We start from the raw sequence: 14,571 nt of genomic DNA on the forward strand, positions 1-14,571 counted from the left end.
ACGGTGTCGGAAGCTCACCAACGTGCTTTGCTCATTGAACAAAATATTTGTGGTTCTACTAACGTGAATTCATCAAGTACACAAAACGTTCGTGTCATTGACTCCTCTCAACCATTTAATCCATCTTCTGATGCTGGTGGCACTACTCGAATTAACGAAACTGGTGATGGTGTTGGCAGCTCGAGGTTCTCACGAACATCGAACTTTAAGTGCTTTGGATGTGGAGAACATGGACATCGACAATCAAACTGCCCCAAGTTGAGTCGTCGAGGCTTGTTTGTGGAAGAGGAAGCTGTGTATGATGAGTACGATGATGAGAAAGAACAGCTCGCTGAAGAATGTGTCACCGGTGACACAGGCCAAGCATTGATTTTGCGTCGATCTTGTCTCGCACCTCAGGTCGTAGATGAGTCGTGGTTGCGAACAAATATTTTTCAGAGTTCTTGTACGATTCGTGGTAAAGTTTGTTGTTTCCTCATTGATTCTGGTTGTTGTGCAAACATAATCTTGGAAGAAGCTGTTTCTAAGCTGGCTTTGTTTACCGAGACTCATCCAGCTCCCTACAAGCTCATGTGGTTAAACGCAAAGACAGAAGTACGAGTTTCAAGACGTTGTCGTGTACCATTTACTGTGGGTTCTACTTACAAGGATGTGGTGTGTTGTGACGTGATTCCCATGGATGCTTGTCACTTACTTCTGGGCAGACCTTGGCAATATGATCGGCGTACAACACATGATGGTTTTCTGAACACATACTCGTTTTCATACGAAAACAAACGCATCACATTCATCCCAACGCATGAGACGTCCGATCCGATGGTCTCAAAAACTGATTTGCTTACACCACAAACAACCGGTGGTTCTCCTAAGACGGTTCTGTTTTTATCTCGTTCTTACATCATGTTGCAGGCTTGAAAGCATTTGGTACCATACTTGGAGAAAGATTGCACTGAAAATTCAAGGTCGAATTTTTCTTCACCTCGGGAGACCTGATGCAGCATTCTAGAAGCTTCTTAGCTTCTTCTTCTTCTCCACGTTTCTTTTTATGTTGGTGTTATTCAATTTCCTTTTCCTATGTTATTTCCTTTTCTTTAAGATTCTCTTTAGGTCTTTAGCATTATTGAAACTAGGGCTAGCAGCTTTACTCCTCTCTTCTATTTAAACATTGAGCTTTATCTTTGTACGGCAGCTTTTGATTTCTAATAATATTGTGGAGAACTCTTCTCTTCAACAAGTCTTTGAACTCTTGCTTTTCTCTTTAGAGAAACCTAGAATTCTAAGCATATAAGTCTTGCTCATCAATCTCATAAATTAGTTGAGATTTCTTGTATTTGTTTCTATACATATAAGTCTTGCTTAACAATCTCTTGATTAGTTAAGACTTCTTGTATCTCTCTTTACATACTTAGGGATTACTTACCAAATAAAGAAGCCCAAAGCCTCTTGTTAGTCGGTTATTAAGATTTCCTTTTATTGTTGAACTAAGTTTTTGGTATTTTAACTTATTTAGCATAAGTCGGTTGTAAGGGTTTTCCTATATAAGGAGACTCAAAGATCAATAAGAAATCATCTTCCAAACAATTAACCTAATTCTCTAGAAAGAGGCTTGGGTTAAAGGGAAGTTAAGATTTCAATTCTCTTAATTTGTTCTCTTTGTTCTTGAGCTATAAACTACAGGTGCTACTACTAGAGCTAAGGCTAAGGCTTTGGCTCATAACAATGTTTTTCTCTATTTCCTTGTATGCGTTGTTCTTTGTTACTCTTCGTATATCTTTGGCCTCTTCTTCTCCTACCTTTTCTCTTGTAATGTTGTCTATTTTCAGGAAATAAATTCTAGCGCCTGAGAGATTCTACAGAGTGGGAATCTAAGTTATGAGTTGAATTTAATGACTATGATTGCTTCGTACATAACAGCTGGATCGCATTTACGCTTTTGAAGGCTGCTAATGAGTGAAGTGACTTGTGGAGCGACCAAAAATAAAATGGAGGCGACTCTCCAAAGTGACATTCTCCACCACCTTAAAGTAGAGGGTACTAGTGTAGAGAGACTGACACGTTCTCTTGTACCTTTACTTGTACGGATAGGTGCATGTTTGTCAAGCACGTGACACTATCAGTCCAAAGAAAGAAACTCCACAAGACATGAGTGAGATGATATTATTTATTTTTCAATGTCCAAAAGATTGATGGGAATAGACATAGTGTGGAATCATTAGGTCCATAAGATTCTCATAAAAGCTTGATCATTTCTTTTGTTTTGAGAGTAGTCCCTTGTCTTGGAAACACTTAATACACTCATCAAACATCTCACGTAATGACTTGAAAGAGTTAAAGCCAAGTTCTTGTATCTTTGTTGTGTCCAAGCTATGTGGCATATCTAATTGAAAATTGTGGCGAGGGTTTAAGTTTTTTCTGCTGACATGGCAAGAGACAAAAAAGGCGATTTAGGGTTTTGGCTTTTTCCGCAAGATTCATGCCGCCAACGGCCTCTCTGAACCTAGGGGAGAAGGCTCCTGTGTTGGATGAGAGGGTATCCTCTCAGGGGGATGTTGGTTCTACAGACGAGGGTGTTTCGCAATCGGTGCAGGCTGATGGGGAATGGGTTAAGGAGACAACTCAGGAGCAGAAGGTGGGCTCCAAATCAAAGCGGTCTTATGCAAATGTTGCTAGTAAACATATTTTCACTAAGCAACCATTTGATGTAGTGGAGGTTGATGGCCAAAAATGGGTCATTGTTCCGAAGGAAGTCCTGCAGGGATCTAAACCTCTTTGGGAGGATTTCCTTCTTGGAAAATTTTTAAGCTCTAAGGCTCCTCATGTGGGTAAGATACATATGATTGTTAACAAAATCTGGCGGCTGGGAGATACTTCCACGTTGATCGATGTTTTTGAAGTAAATGACACGACTGTGAAGTTTCGGATTTGGAATGAAACTATGAGGCATAGGGTTTTGAATCGTGGTATGTGGAACATTATGAATTTACCTATGGTCATTACGAATTGGTCCCCGTTTGCGGAGGAAACTCAGCCTGCAATGAAAACAATCCCCCTATGGGTTACTTTATCTAACGTTCCACATCCTCTGTTCACACATAAGGGGTTGCAGTTTTTGGCTAGTGTTGTTGGTAACCCAATACGCCTCCACCCGTCAACTGAAGCCTGTACTAGTTTTGATGTTGCAAAGATTCAGGTTCATGCTGACCTGACAAACCCTTTACCCCAAGAGTATGTGTTTAAGGGAGAGGAAGAGGGAGAGCTTGATGCTGTCATTAGGTACTCTTATCCTTGGTTGCCGCCAAAGTGTGAGGTATGTGGTAAATGGGGGCATTTAAAAGTGACGTGTCTAACCCATTCAACCAGCTCTCCGCAGGAGAGCTCTCCCATCCCCGTCTCTGTTCCTGTAGCAGTGACTCCGACCTCGTCTCATGCTCAAGTAACAGGGGAGGGTGAACCTAATTCCTCTGCTGCACCTGTAGTGAACTCCTCTGTGGAGAAGGTTGTGGGTGTTGAGGAGGAGTGGACAACGCCAAAAACAGTTCGTAGCCCGGGGAAGCAGAAGGCTATTGAGCTGCAGTCAGACGGTCAATCGATTCTCTCCAATGCTTTTTCCGCTCTTAGTGATAAGGGGGACGCAAAGGAGGCCGGTTCTGAGGATGGAAATGTTATGCAAGATGTTAGTGGAAATGTTACGCAAAATGTTACGCAAGATGAGGTGGGAACTGAGGATGGTGCGGTGGGAACTGAGGATGGGGCTGTGGTGGATACACAGTTGGGGACCTCACAAATCCCTCACCTGCGTCCAGTTCTGCCTCGTGGTTCAAAAACTGCTCATAAAGTTATTTCGAATCCTTCTACGCAACTCCCTAATGTTAACCTTAGGGATCCAGGTAGGCGGACCTCTTCTAAGCGTCCTTAATGTCGTGCTTCTTTTGGACGGTTTAAACCGTACATCAAAACATTCCGTTATAAAGAAGTGGGTAGGTGATCCGAATCTCCGGTTTGGTTGTTTGTTGGAGACGAGGGCTAAAGAACGTAAGGCACAGTGGTTAGGTGCAAAGTTGTTTAGAGACTGGTCGGTATTGTGTAATTATGAGCATCATGCTCAGGGGCGTATTTGGGTGTTGTGGCGGAGTAATGTTAGACTTACTCCGGTATATAAAACAGGGCAACTTATAACCTGTTCAGTTAAGTTAGAGGAGGAGGAGGATGAATTTTTCTGTTCTTTTGTTTATGCTTCTAATTTGATGGAAGAGAGGAAGGTTTTATGGGACGACCTGCGATGTCATATGGACTCACCATTAATGAAGGATAAGCCTTGGATTATCTTCGGTGATTTTAATGAAACCTTTGCCATTGAGGAACATTCGCGGGGTGCAGATGGTCCTGGTGTTACGGAAGGTATGCAGGATTTTCAGTCGGTTGTGAACCACTGCTCTCTCTCTGATTTGGAGTCTCAAGGTCCTTTATTTACCTGGTGTAATAAGCGGGAGCATGATCTTATCTGTAAGAAAATAGATCGTGTCTTGGTCAGTGAAGCTTGGCTTCAAGTTTACCCGCAGCCGTATAATGTTTTTGAAGCAGGGGGCTGTTCAGATCATTCCCGGTTTCGGATCAATCTGCTGAGTTAAGGGACGATTAGGCCACGTCGTAAACCTTTCAAATTTGTTAATGCCCTGGTGGACATGCCTGAATTTAAACCACTGGGTGAGGAGTTTTGGGGTGCCACGGAGCCAATCCGTATGTCTACATTTTCCCTTTTCCGGTTTACTAAGAAGCTTAAAGCTTTCAAGCCTTAACTTAAGGCTATGGCGAGAAATAAAGTTGACCACTTGGTTCTGAAAGCGAAGGAGGCATATGCTGATCTATGTGAAACACAAGAATTTAATTTCCTCCATCCTTCTGCGGATGCTATGGAGAAAGAAAAAAGGGCTTATGATCGATGGAGTTTCGTTGTTGGCCTTGAAGAGAAATATTTGAAACAGAAGTCAAAGCTTCACTGGTTGCAAGTTGGAGATCAAAACAATAAAACATTCCATAGGGCAGTTCAGGTTCGGGCAGCAAAGAATGCAAGCCGTGAAATCCAAAGGCCGGATGGGACTACTGTTTCTGATGAGGCTGCTATCCAAAGAGAAGCAGAGCGACATTTTAAGGAGTTTCTCCAGTTTAAGCCTATGAATTATGAGGGAGCTTCGATTGCAGAGTTGCAGGCTTTCTTGCCATATCGGTGTTCCTTGGAGGATAAGCAACACCTTATACGGCCAGTCTCAGCGGAGGAGATCAAGAAGCTACTCTTTGCTATGCCTTCGGATAAATCTCCAGGCCCTGATGGATATACCTCTGAGTTTTTTAAGGCAGCATGGGACGTTCTTGGGGGGGAGTTCGTACTTGGAGTCCAATCCTTTTTTGATAAAGGTTTGCTTCCCAAAGGTGTGAATTCTACAATCCTTGCTCTGGTTCCAAAAAAGGTCGAGACTCGTGAAATGAAGGACTACCGTCCCATATCCTGTTGTAATGTGCTTTATAAGGTGATATCCAAGATTATAGCTAACCGTTTGAAGCTTCTCCTCCCAAAATTTATCTCCGGGAACCAATCGGCCTTTGTCAAGAACCGTTTATTGATTGAGAATGTCCTTCTCGCTATGGAGCTAGTAAAAGACTATCATAAAGACTCCATTTCGAGCCGGTGTGCTATAAAAATTGATATTTCAAAGGCCTTTGACTCTGTCCAATGGTCCTTCTTGAGGAATGTTCTGAGTTCTCTTGATTTGCCTCCTGCATTTGTGCATTGGATAATGCTTTGTGTGACAACAGCTTCTTTCTCAGTTCAGGTGAATGGTGAACTTGTGGGATTTTTTCCAAGCGAAAGGGGTTTGAGACAGGGGTGCTCTCTCTCTCCATATTTGTTTGTGATCGTTATGGACGTTTTGTCGAAGATGCTAGATGCTGCAGTCGGACATCAGTTCGGTTATCATCCAAAGTGTAAGAACCTTGGTGTTACCCATCTGTGTTTTGCAGACGACCTTATGGTTCTATCTGATGGTAAGGTCCGATTCATTGAAGGTATTGTGGGGGTTTTTGATAGCTTTGCTAAACGATCGGGCTTAAAAATCAGTATGGAGAAGTCCACAGTTTATCTCGGGGGACTCTCACCAACTGCTAGTCAGGAGATTCAAGACAGTTTTAGCTTTGAGGTTGGTCAACTCTCGTTTCGATACTTAGGTCTGCCTTTGGTTACCAAACGTCTATCTCTCTCGGACTGTGCTCCTCTCATAGAGCAAATCAAGAAAAAAAAAGGTTCTTGGACGGCCTGTTTTCTCTCGTTTGCAGGACGCTTAAATTTGATTCAATTGGTTCTATGGAGTATATGTAACTTCTGGTGTTATGCTTTCCGTCTTCCGCGACAATGCACTAGGGAGATAGACAAGTTGTGCTCTGCATTTCTCTGGTCTGGCCCGAATTTAAACCCTCATAAAGCTAAGGTAGCTTGGGAGGACATCTGCAAACCAAAGACAGAAGGCGGTCTTGGTTTACGATCTCTGTCTGAAACGAATGACGTATGTTGTCTCAAGCTAATCTGGAGAATTCTTTCTTCGAAGGACTCTCTGTGGGTTAAATGGGTACATAGTTCAATACTCAAACAGGAGAGTTTTTGGAGCTTTAAGGCCTCCTCTGCTGGCTCCTGGATGTGGAGGAAAATACTCAAGATGCGCTTCACTGCAGGTCTTTTCTGCAGGAATGAGATTGGCAATGGTTCCCATACGTCTTTCTGGTTTGATCATTGGTCCACTATGGGGCGTTTGATTGACATAGCAGGTGACCGAGGGTTCATTGATATGGGAATTAGTAGACTTATGACGGTTGTAGACGCTTGGGGGAGACGTGGTCGACGGAGGCACCGTGTGCAGCACTATACGCAAATGGAAACAGAGCTTTTGACAAAATATGAGAGTCGTTCCTCTAGGGATGATGAGGTTCTTTGGAAAGGGAGAAATGATAAGTTTAGCCCACGTTTCTCTACCAAGGAAACTTGTAATCAAATCCGCTCCATGGCTACGGCAGTCTCTTGGTACAAATGCGTATGGTTCGTCAGTTCTGTTCCAAAACTCTCGTTCTGTACTTGGCTAGCTCTACGCAACAAGCTCTCTACTGGTGACCGGATGGCGAAGTGGTCCCCCGGAGAGCTGGGGGAGTGTGTGTTCTGTAATGCGGTTGAAACTAGGGACCATTTGTTTTTCTCATGTAGCTTCAGCAGGGAGGTATGGGAAAATATAGCCAAGAACATCTACGGTACTCGTTACTCTACTAGTTGGTCTTCAATAATCTCATCCACTAGCAACACCAGGAGTGATAGTACACAGCAGTTCCTTGCATCCTCTGTTTTGCAGGCAACGATCTACAATATTTGGCATGAACGTAACGCAAGGAAACATGGAGAAGCCAATAATCCTCAGTTACGCATTGTCCAACTCATCGATAGCCATATGCGAAATCAACTTCTGACACTTGGTCTCAAGGGCACTCGACGTCATGAAAGTGCTCTCCTCATTTGGCTAGGCTCTAGAGTTTAAAAAGTTTTATATTTCTCTATTCTTTTCATTGAGTTTTTTCAACAGAATGTTGCACAAGTTGTAAAACAGTATTTTTACTTTTGAATATAATTTAACATTATTTCAAAATATATATATATATATATATATATATGGTATATCTCTCCCTTCTTCAGTACCACATCTGTTACAAGTTTTATTTTGATACATCAGAGGCATATATATCTTAAAAAGTGTCAAATGTAGAGCAGAGGATATTATATACTACATACATGGTCTCAAATGGGTATAATGGGTATTTGATTCTTAGCATCTCAATGATATCTGACGAGTGAGCCACTGAACTCGAACATAAGATTCTTCCTCATGTTTTAAGCTCTTCCATTGCCAAGATTTGTGCAGAAACTACATCGCCTAGACTATGTGCACAAACCCTCCCCTGAAATTTGGGTAGCTTCCACGAGCCCGTAGTCAACTCTACACAAGATCAGCTCAAACGGACACAAAACCAAAGTCTATTTGTGAACTTGAAATGTAATTATGAGAGTGACTAGATGAATTCCCTAACCTTGACAATGACAATGGAGGGAAAAATTCGAGGGGAGCTTGTGGGTTTTGGACTAAGAATTGGACCGATACAAAGCGTAGGGATCACGACAACTTGGTTTAGCTTCTTCTCAGATGTGATCTTCCAAGCTTCTTTCTCCTCTAAAGCATTAAATTTGCGTAACCATACCAATTCTACATAACATTTTTCAGACAACTACTCGAAACATGATGACCACTTTTGATCAGTTCTCAAACGGTTTTTGGAATTGTTACCGACCACCATCAATCAATCACAATCTCCATCAAACTCATTAATCAATTTTAAATTTTGGAATATGATCATTTTTTGGTTAATATTTCCATAATAACATTATTACTAAAACAAAATTCATAGTATTATTTTTATCATTTTAAAATTTTCATATATGTTACTTAATTTATTTTTATATAGTTATTGTAGTATATGTTTTACTTCAATTTTATGTTTATGTTCAGAATGTTATAGATACAACTACATATATTTTTTTTACTTCACCATGCATTTAAATCTTATTTCCATTCTAAAACTCATTAACACATTCTAAACTTTGGAATATGATCATTTTTTGGTTAAAATCTGCATAATAACATTATTAATAAAAAAAAAATTCATAGTATTAATTTTACTATTTTAAATTTTCATTTATGTTACTTAATTAATTTTATATAGTTATTATTTTAATTATTTATTGTAATATGATAATTTTTGGTTAGAATGTGCATAATAACACTATTACTAATACAAATTCATAGTATTAATTTTACTATTTTAAATTTTTATTTATGTTACTTAATTCATTTTTATATAGTTGTTATTATTATTATTTATTGGAATATGATAATGTTTTGGTTAAAATTTGCATAATAAAATTATTACTAATACAAATTCATAGTATTAATTTTCATTTATGTTACTTAATTCATTTTTATATAGTTATTATTATAATTTATTGGAATATGATAATTTTTTGGTTAAAATTTGCATGATAACATTATTACTAATACAAATTCATAGTATTAATTTTTATTTATGTTACTTAATTCATTCTTATATAGTTATTATTATTATTTATTGGAATATGATATTTTTTTGGTTAAAATTTGCATAATAACATTATTACTAATAAAAATTCATAGTTTTAATTTTCATTTATGTTACTTAACTTTAAATTTATGTTACTTAATTCATTTTTATATAGTTATTTTATTATTATTTATTGTAATATGATAATATTTTGGCTAAAATTTGCATAATAACATTATTACTAAAACAAATTCATAGTATTAATTTTACTATTTTAAAATTATTATTTATGCTACTTAATTCATTTTTATATAATTATGTTTTTTATTATTTACTAAAACGAATTTATATTATTGTTTTTAATATTTTAAAATTTAATTAATTTACTTAATTCATTTTTTTATTTATTTTTACTATTATAAAATATTAGTAATAAAAATGCAATGAATAAATATTTAAAATAGTATTTTGAATACAAAAAAATATATATATAGATTCTTAAAACGAAATCCATTATAAACCGCCTCCTGTCTCCCGCCATTATAAACAAACGAATTTGCTTCGATCAGTCCGATGACGAGTCCCTTCCGCTTCCCTGCTTTTCCCTCAGGTAAAATTCATAGCTTCTTATCTCTTACCATTTCTTAGAAACGATTAGCCCATCTTGAAAATTTTGATTTTGTTAGGTTCTATGAAGGAGGCTTCGCCGGAGGAGGCTGTAGCTTTAACAGCGGTCTTTTGGGACATGACCAAGTGTCCGCTTCCCGATGGCTTTGATCCTCATCGGGTCGTTCCGTGTATCAAACAGTTGTTGCAGAAGTATGGCTACCGTGGTCCTCTCAGCATCCTTGCCTTTGGCGTACTAGACGACGTTCCTAATGACATCCTGAGAGGAGTCTATTCCACTGGAATTGCTCTTACTAACGTCCCTGATTACGGTTAATATCTCTCTCTATCTTGACAATCCTTATATTCTATCTTTGATTGAATAGAGAAAGAGAGTCTCACCTCTTTAGTGTTTTTGAAACAGATGGCTTTGGAATGTTGCAACATATTTGTGACTTTACTGAGAAGAATCTACCTCCAGCTACTATTATTGCCTTATCTGATAGTGACCTTAAAATAACTAACTTCATACGAAGAGTTCAGGGATACAACTTACTTGAGCCTAAATTCTGTGATCTTCTGGCATCATCAGAAGGTGTGTGTGTGTATTTGCCATCTCTCTCTCAGTGTTGTTGAAATGACCAGCAAATCTGTTTGTTGCTCAACTGGCTACCTTCTTTTTTTTTTCCACGCACGCAGATTCGGTGGTACCTGAGGGAGAAACAGTTGACCCTCCCTACTGGGATTGCTTAGTATGCCGCCGTGACCCTCCTAGCCAAGGCTTTGACAATTTCACCGCCCATCTCTCTAGTGAAGAACATCAGGAGTTGGTAATCATCAAGAATCCTCCTAGCCTAATCATTACAATTTTGTCTTTATGTCTTTTTTCTAGTTTTAACCCCCGCATGTTGCGTTTATTTTTCAAGCAGAGATTGTGCTGGTTACCCGATCCTCCTCAGTGTGTACCCTCAGCTCCCCTTGATTCTCATCCGGCCAATGTTACTACCATGGTGAAAAAGTCGTGTCTGATAACGTTTTAGCTTTCTTAATTCATTTGGCCCCCATGTCCATGTTGTTTTTTTTTTTTCAAGCAGCCGTTGGAACAACACTCCTGGGACCAGGAGGCTATATTAACCAAAGTGATTTGGGACATCAATAAGTGTCCTGTTCCCCCTGGCTTTGATCCTCGTCTGGTTGGTCTGTGTATTAAACGGTTTTTGGAGAATTCAAGCTACCCTGGTCCTTTCAGCATCGTTGCCATTGGCCTACTGTCAGACGTCCCTGAAGATACCCTGCGAGCTCTCTCTTCCACTGGAATCGTTCTTCATAACGTCACCCACGGTTAATATCTTCTCTCATCCTTGTTCCCCTTTCTACAGTTATGGATCCTTGATGAATAGAGAGAGTCTCAAGTCTTTTCTTTTCTGAAACAGGTTGCGGTGGCATTGAGAATCTTTATTTTGAGCTCACCGCATTTAGTAAACAACCTCCAGCTAATGTCATTGTCATCAGCCCTCCGTCCACTGGTCCTTACCTACAACCGCAACGACGGTTTTTAATCTTTAGAAGCAACCTCGATGTTCGTGATACTCTTGAAAGTTTATTTCTTGGGGATACGGCAGCACTTGAGGAGGATAAGGGCAGTGAAGCGGGTGAATCTGCCTACTGGTTTTGCTCAGTCTGCTGCCATGGTCATGCTTTCCAAGGCATTGAAAATTTCATCACGCATCTCTCTGGTAGAGCACACCAACGGAAGGTAACCTAGCATCCTAGCCAAAACCGTATTGACTTGTTGTATCAATACTTTTTTTTGTCGTTTGTCTTTACTATTTGTTTAGTCGAGTCAACCTTTTTTTGGTCATCTCCTGATTTTTTTACCCCTATGTGCATTTGTTTTTCAAACAGATGTTGGACTGGTTGCCAAGTGCACGGGTTTCTCGTCCGGCGAATGCTTCCGACGGAACAACCAGGCAAGTTTTAATATCCTATAATGTTGAGATTTCTAATTCTTAGAATTCTGTGTTTTTCTTAATGAAAAACTCAAACTTTGTAGCCAAAGTGCATAAAGCCGAGGACGTCCAGGAGAAGAATACCGTATCCCTGCTTCTATATCTAATTTAGTGATACAGCCTTGGTGAATGGATCGTTCTGCTTCTTGCTGGCAAACCTTGGGTTAACTTATGCTTTCAAATCTTTTTTTTTTTTAAAAAGAAAAAAGTACACTCACTATAATTTTATGCGTGCTCTATAATTTATAAGTAAATTTAAGTATGTTTCAAATGATTTGGTTTGTTTTGGTGAATGGTTTGTTCTACTTCTACCGGCAAATGTTTGCTGCTCAACTTAGATGCACTAGAGATAAGAGATCGGATCCTGGTAGTATTTTTTCAAATGATGTGGTTTGTTTTGGTGAATAATTTGTTCTGATTCTACCGGCAAATGTTGGCTTACTTGGGCTTATTTATGAAACAGTTAAATACAAAAGTTCCACAATATTGTTTAACTAGAGTACGCACGCGCACTGTGATATTATTAATATTCTATATTTTTGCGTTCTGAAAAATTATCTTATGTTTGTTATTTGTTGTTCTTATTTCTAACGTCTACTTGTTGTTCTTTAACGTGAGCTTTTTATATGTATTATGTAGGTGTTAGTTGTTGATTGAGGATAATTTTAAAGATCATTGTTTATTTCTAAATTGTATACGATATTATAAGAATCGTCGATCATTAAGATAGTCAAAGATTTGTGGAGAATAATTTAGACAGTCTAGTTTGATGATACATTCTCAATAAGTGAATTTGTATAAATTTTGTGTTCTATTCATTTCATTGTCTTTACTAAGAAGGAGACCTGCGCGTGGTTGTATTCTTTTATGTTTAAATGTATTATCTAAATTGATTATTTTATAAAAGAGATTCGTCAATTTTGTAAGCCGTCATCCTAGAGTATTTAGTTATGTTTTCTATTTGCTTTGCTTAAGACTTGGTCTAAAACAAACGCAAAAAGATTAACAGGTTGTAGATGGGATAGTAATCTAACAGGTAGATGGGATAGTAATTTAATTGATCTTCCTTTACATTATTTCTAAATGCATTAATTTTACACATGTTTTAATAACGTATAATGGAAGCAAATTGTTGTCAAATAAACTAATCATACCTCTTATATAATAAAGTAAGATTTCTTCAAACTCATGCTCTAATAAATTAACAAGTGACACACTATTATTTTAATATGTGTTATTCTTCTCAAATTTAAATACATTATTTTTTATATTTAATAAATTTAATTATACTTTTTTTTTTCAACAAAAGATTAGCTCAAAAGAGCCAATTGGATAAAAAATTGTTTACAAATAATACATAGTGCAGATAACCACGCGCTTTGCGTGCTAGTGAATCCGCACTTACATTTGCATTTCTAGAAATAAAAGATAAAGAGAAAGATGAAAATTCTTCCTTGTCAATCTTGATGTCGTCGAGGTACACCGAAAAAGCTGGCCAGTCCGCAGGAGAAGACACCATCCTCATCAAGTCTGAACAGTCTGTAAAGAATGCCACATCTCTGAAATCATGTCCGATCATGCACCGCATCGCCCAAATGAAAGCTTCTACTTCTGCATGTAAGGGGCAGAGACTCCGTCGGAAATTAGAGGCTCCTCGAATCGGCGGCATGTCCTGAAACAATGAACAAACCCATCCCGCACAAGCGAGTGGGTCATCCGCTTTCCATGATCCATCAACGAAACAATGATACCCCGTGAAAAACGCAGGAAGATTAACTGTGGACAGCCTCAGTCGGGGGTGTGGCGCGAGAGTGGTAGGGGTCGAAGCCATACAATCACTCTCCACCTGAGCCTGTTGCCATGACAAGGCCTCACCTTCCGCTACCCTGACAGTATCCGCAGGACACTCAACAATATTTTCATAAACCTGTGCATTCCTTGCTTTCTAAATATACCACATAAGCCAGGAAAACATTGATATCTGAGAGGCCGGGTTATTGGGGCCCAGAAAATGATCCATATTTGCATACACGGACTCCGTGGAAAAGAAATGGCCCCCACTGGTACGTTTGCTAAAGCCCAAGCCTGTCTAGTTGGAGGACAGACAAAGATGGCATGATTAACTGTTTCCTCCTCAGCACCACACCGTGCACAACCCGGGTCACAGGCAATGCCCCGCCTTCCCAAATTTGCTGATACCGAAATACACCCCGATAAAACTTGCCACATGAAATGATGAATTTTTGGTGGACAACGAGCCTGCCAAACACTGGCCAGGAGGGAAGTGATCTCCGGGCAACAACCAGGAGCTTGGAAAGTCCCATGTACTTCCCGACGAGGCAAATGATAGCCAGACTTTACTGTATATTTTCCATTTTTCGTGAAATGCCAACCTAACTGGTGTTCCCTTGGATTGCTTCCTAAAGGTAATGCCCTTATCAATGCAACATCCTGAGGGTCAAAATGCTCGTTGAGCATATCCAGCCGCCAAGTATTTATTCGACGATCAATTAAGTGAGTCAAGTGGAGATTGGGATCCTTGAAGGGCCCCTTACATAACGCTGGTCTCGGGAATTGGGCCGGTATCCAGGGGTCATTCCATACTGAGATAGAATCTCCCGTACCAATCCTTTTAGTAAGTCCTTTGTTTACCAGAGAGCGAGCGGAACAAATACTCCTCCACCCATACGATGGAGAGTAAGACCGAATTGGATCCAATGGATGTGTATTCCTGTAGTACCTACTTTTGAAAACTCTGGCAAACAGCGAGTCCGGAACCTCAATCAGTCGCCATAAT

The 14,571-nt window shown here is 39.3% G+C and overlaps 2 protein-coding genes and 1 pseudogene across 2 annotated transcripts; 2 read left to right on the top strand and 1 right to left on the bottom strand.

Moving 5' to 3' along the window:
• Window positions 1–2,473: 2,473 nt before the first annotated feature.
• Window positions 2,474–7,568, top strand: LOC147923910 (uncharacterized; annotated as a pseudogene).
• Window positions 7,569–9,630: 2,062 nt separating this feature from the next.
• On the top strand, window positions 9,631–12,045 carry LOC147923911 (uncharacterized). Its single transcript, XM_087493870.1, has 9 exons — window positions 9,631–9,769; window positions 9,846–10,097; window positions 10,190–10,360; window positions 10,465–10,595; window positions 10,695–10,775; window positions 10,860–11,106; window positions 11,199–11,521; window positions 11,671–11,735; window positions 11,819–12,045. Exons 1-9 carry the CDS (start codon window positions 9,733–9,735, stop codon window positions 11,829–11,831), a joined length of 1,320 nt encoding a protein of 439 aa, XP_087349996.1. The 5' UTR covers window positions 9,631–9,732; the 3' UTR covers window positions 11,832–12,045.
• A 699-nt stretch (window positions 12,046–12,744) lies between these two features.
• On the bottom strand, window positions 12,745–14,252 carry LOC147923912 (uncharacterized). The gene is made up of 3 exons (XM_087496570.1): window positions 13,842–14,252; window positions 13,258–13,719; window positions 12,745–12,756 (listed from the first exon to the last, which is right to left on the bottom strand). The coding sequence occupies exons 1-3, from the start codon at window positions 14,250–14,252 to the stop codon at window positions 12,745–12,747; spliced, it is 885 nt and encodes a 294-aa protein (XP_087352696.1).
• Between the last annotated feature and the right edge of the window lie 319 nt (window positions 14,253–14,571).

This window comes from Camelina sativa, chromosome 17, assembly GCF_030686135.1.
Source record: "Camelina sativa cultivar CO46 ecotype springtype chromosome 17, ASM3068613v1".
Lineage (NCBI taxonomy): Eukaryota > Viridiplantae > Streptophyta > Magnoliopsida > Brassicales > Brassicaceae > Camelina > Camelina sativa.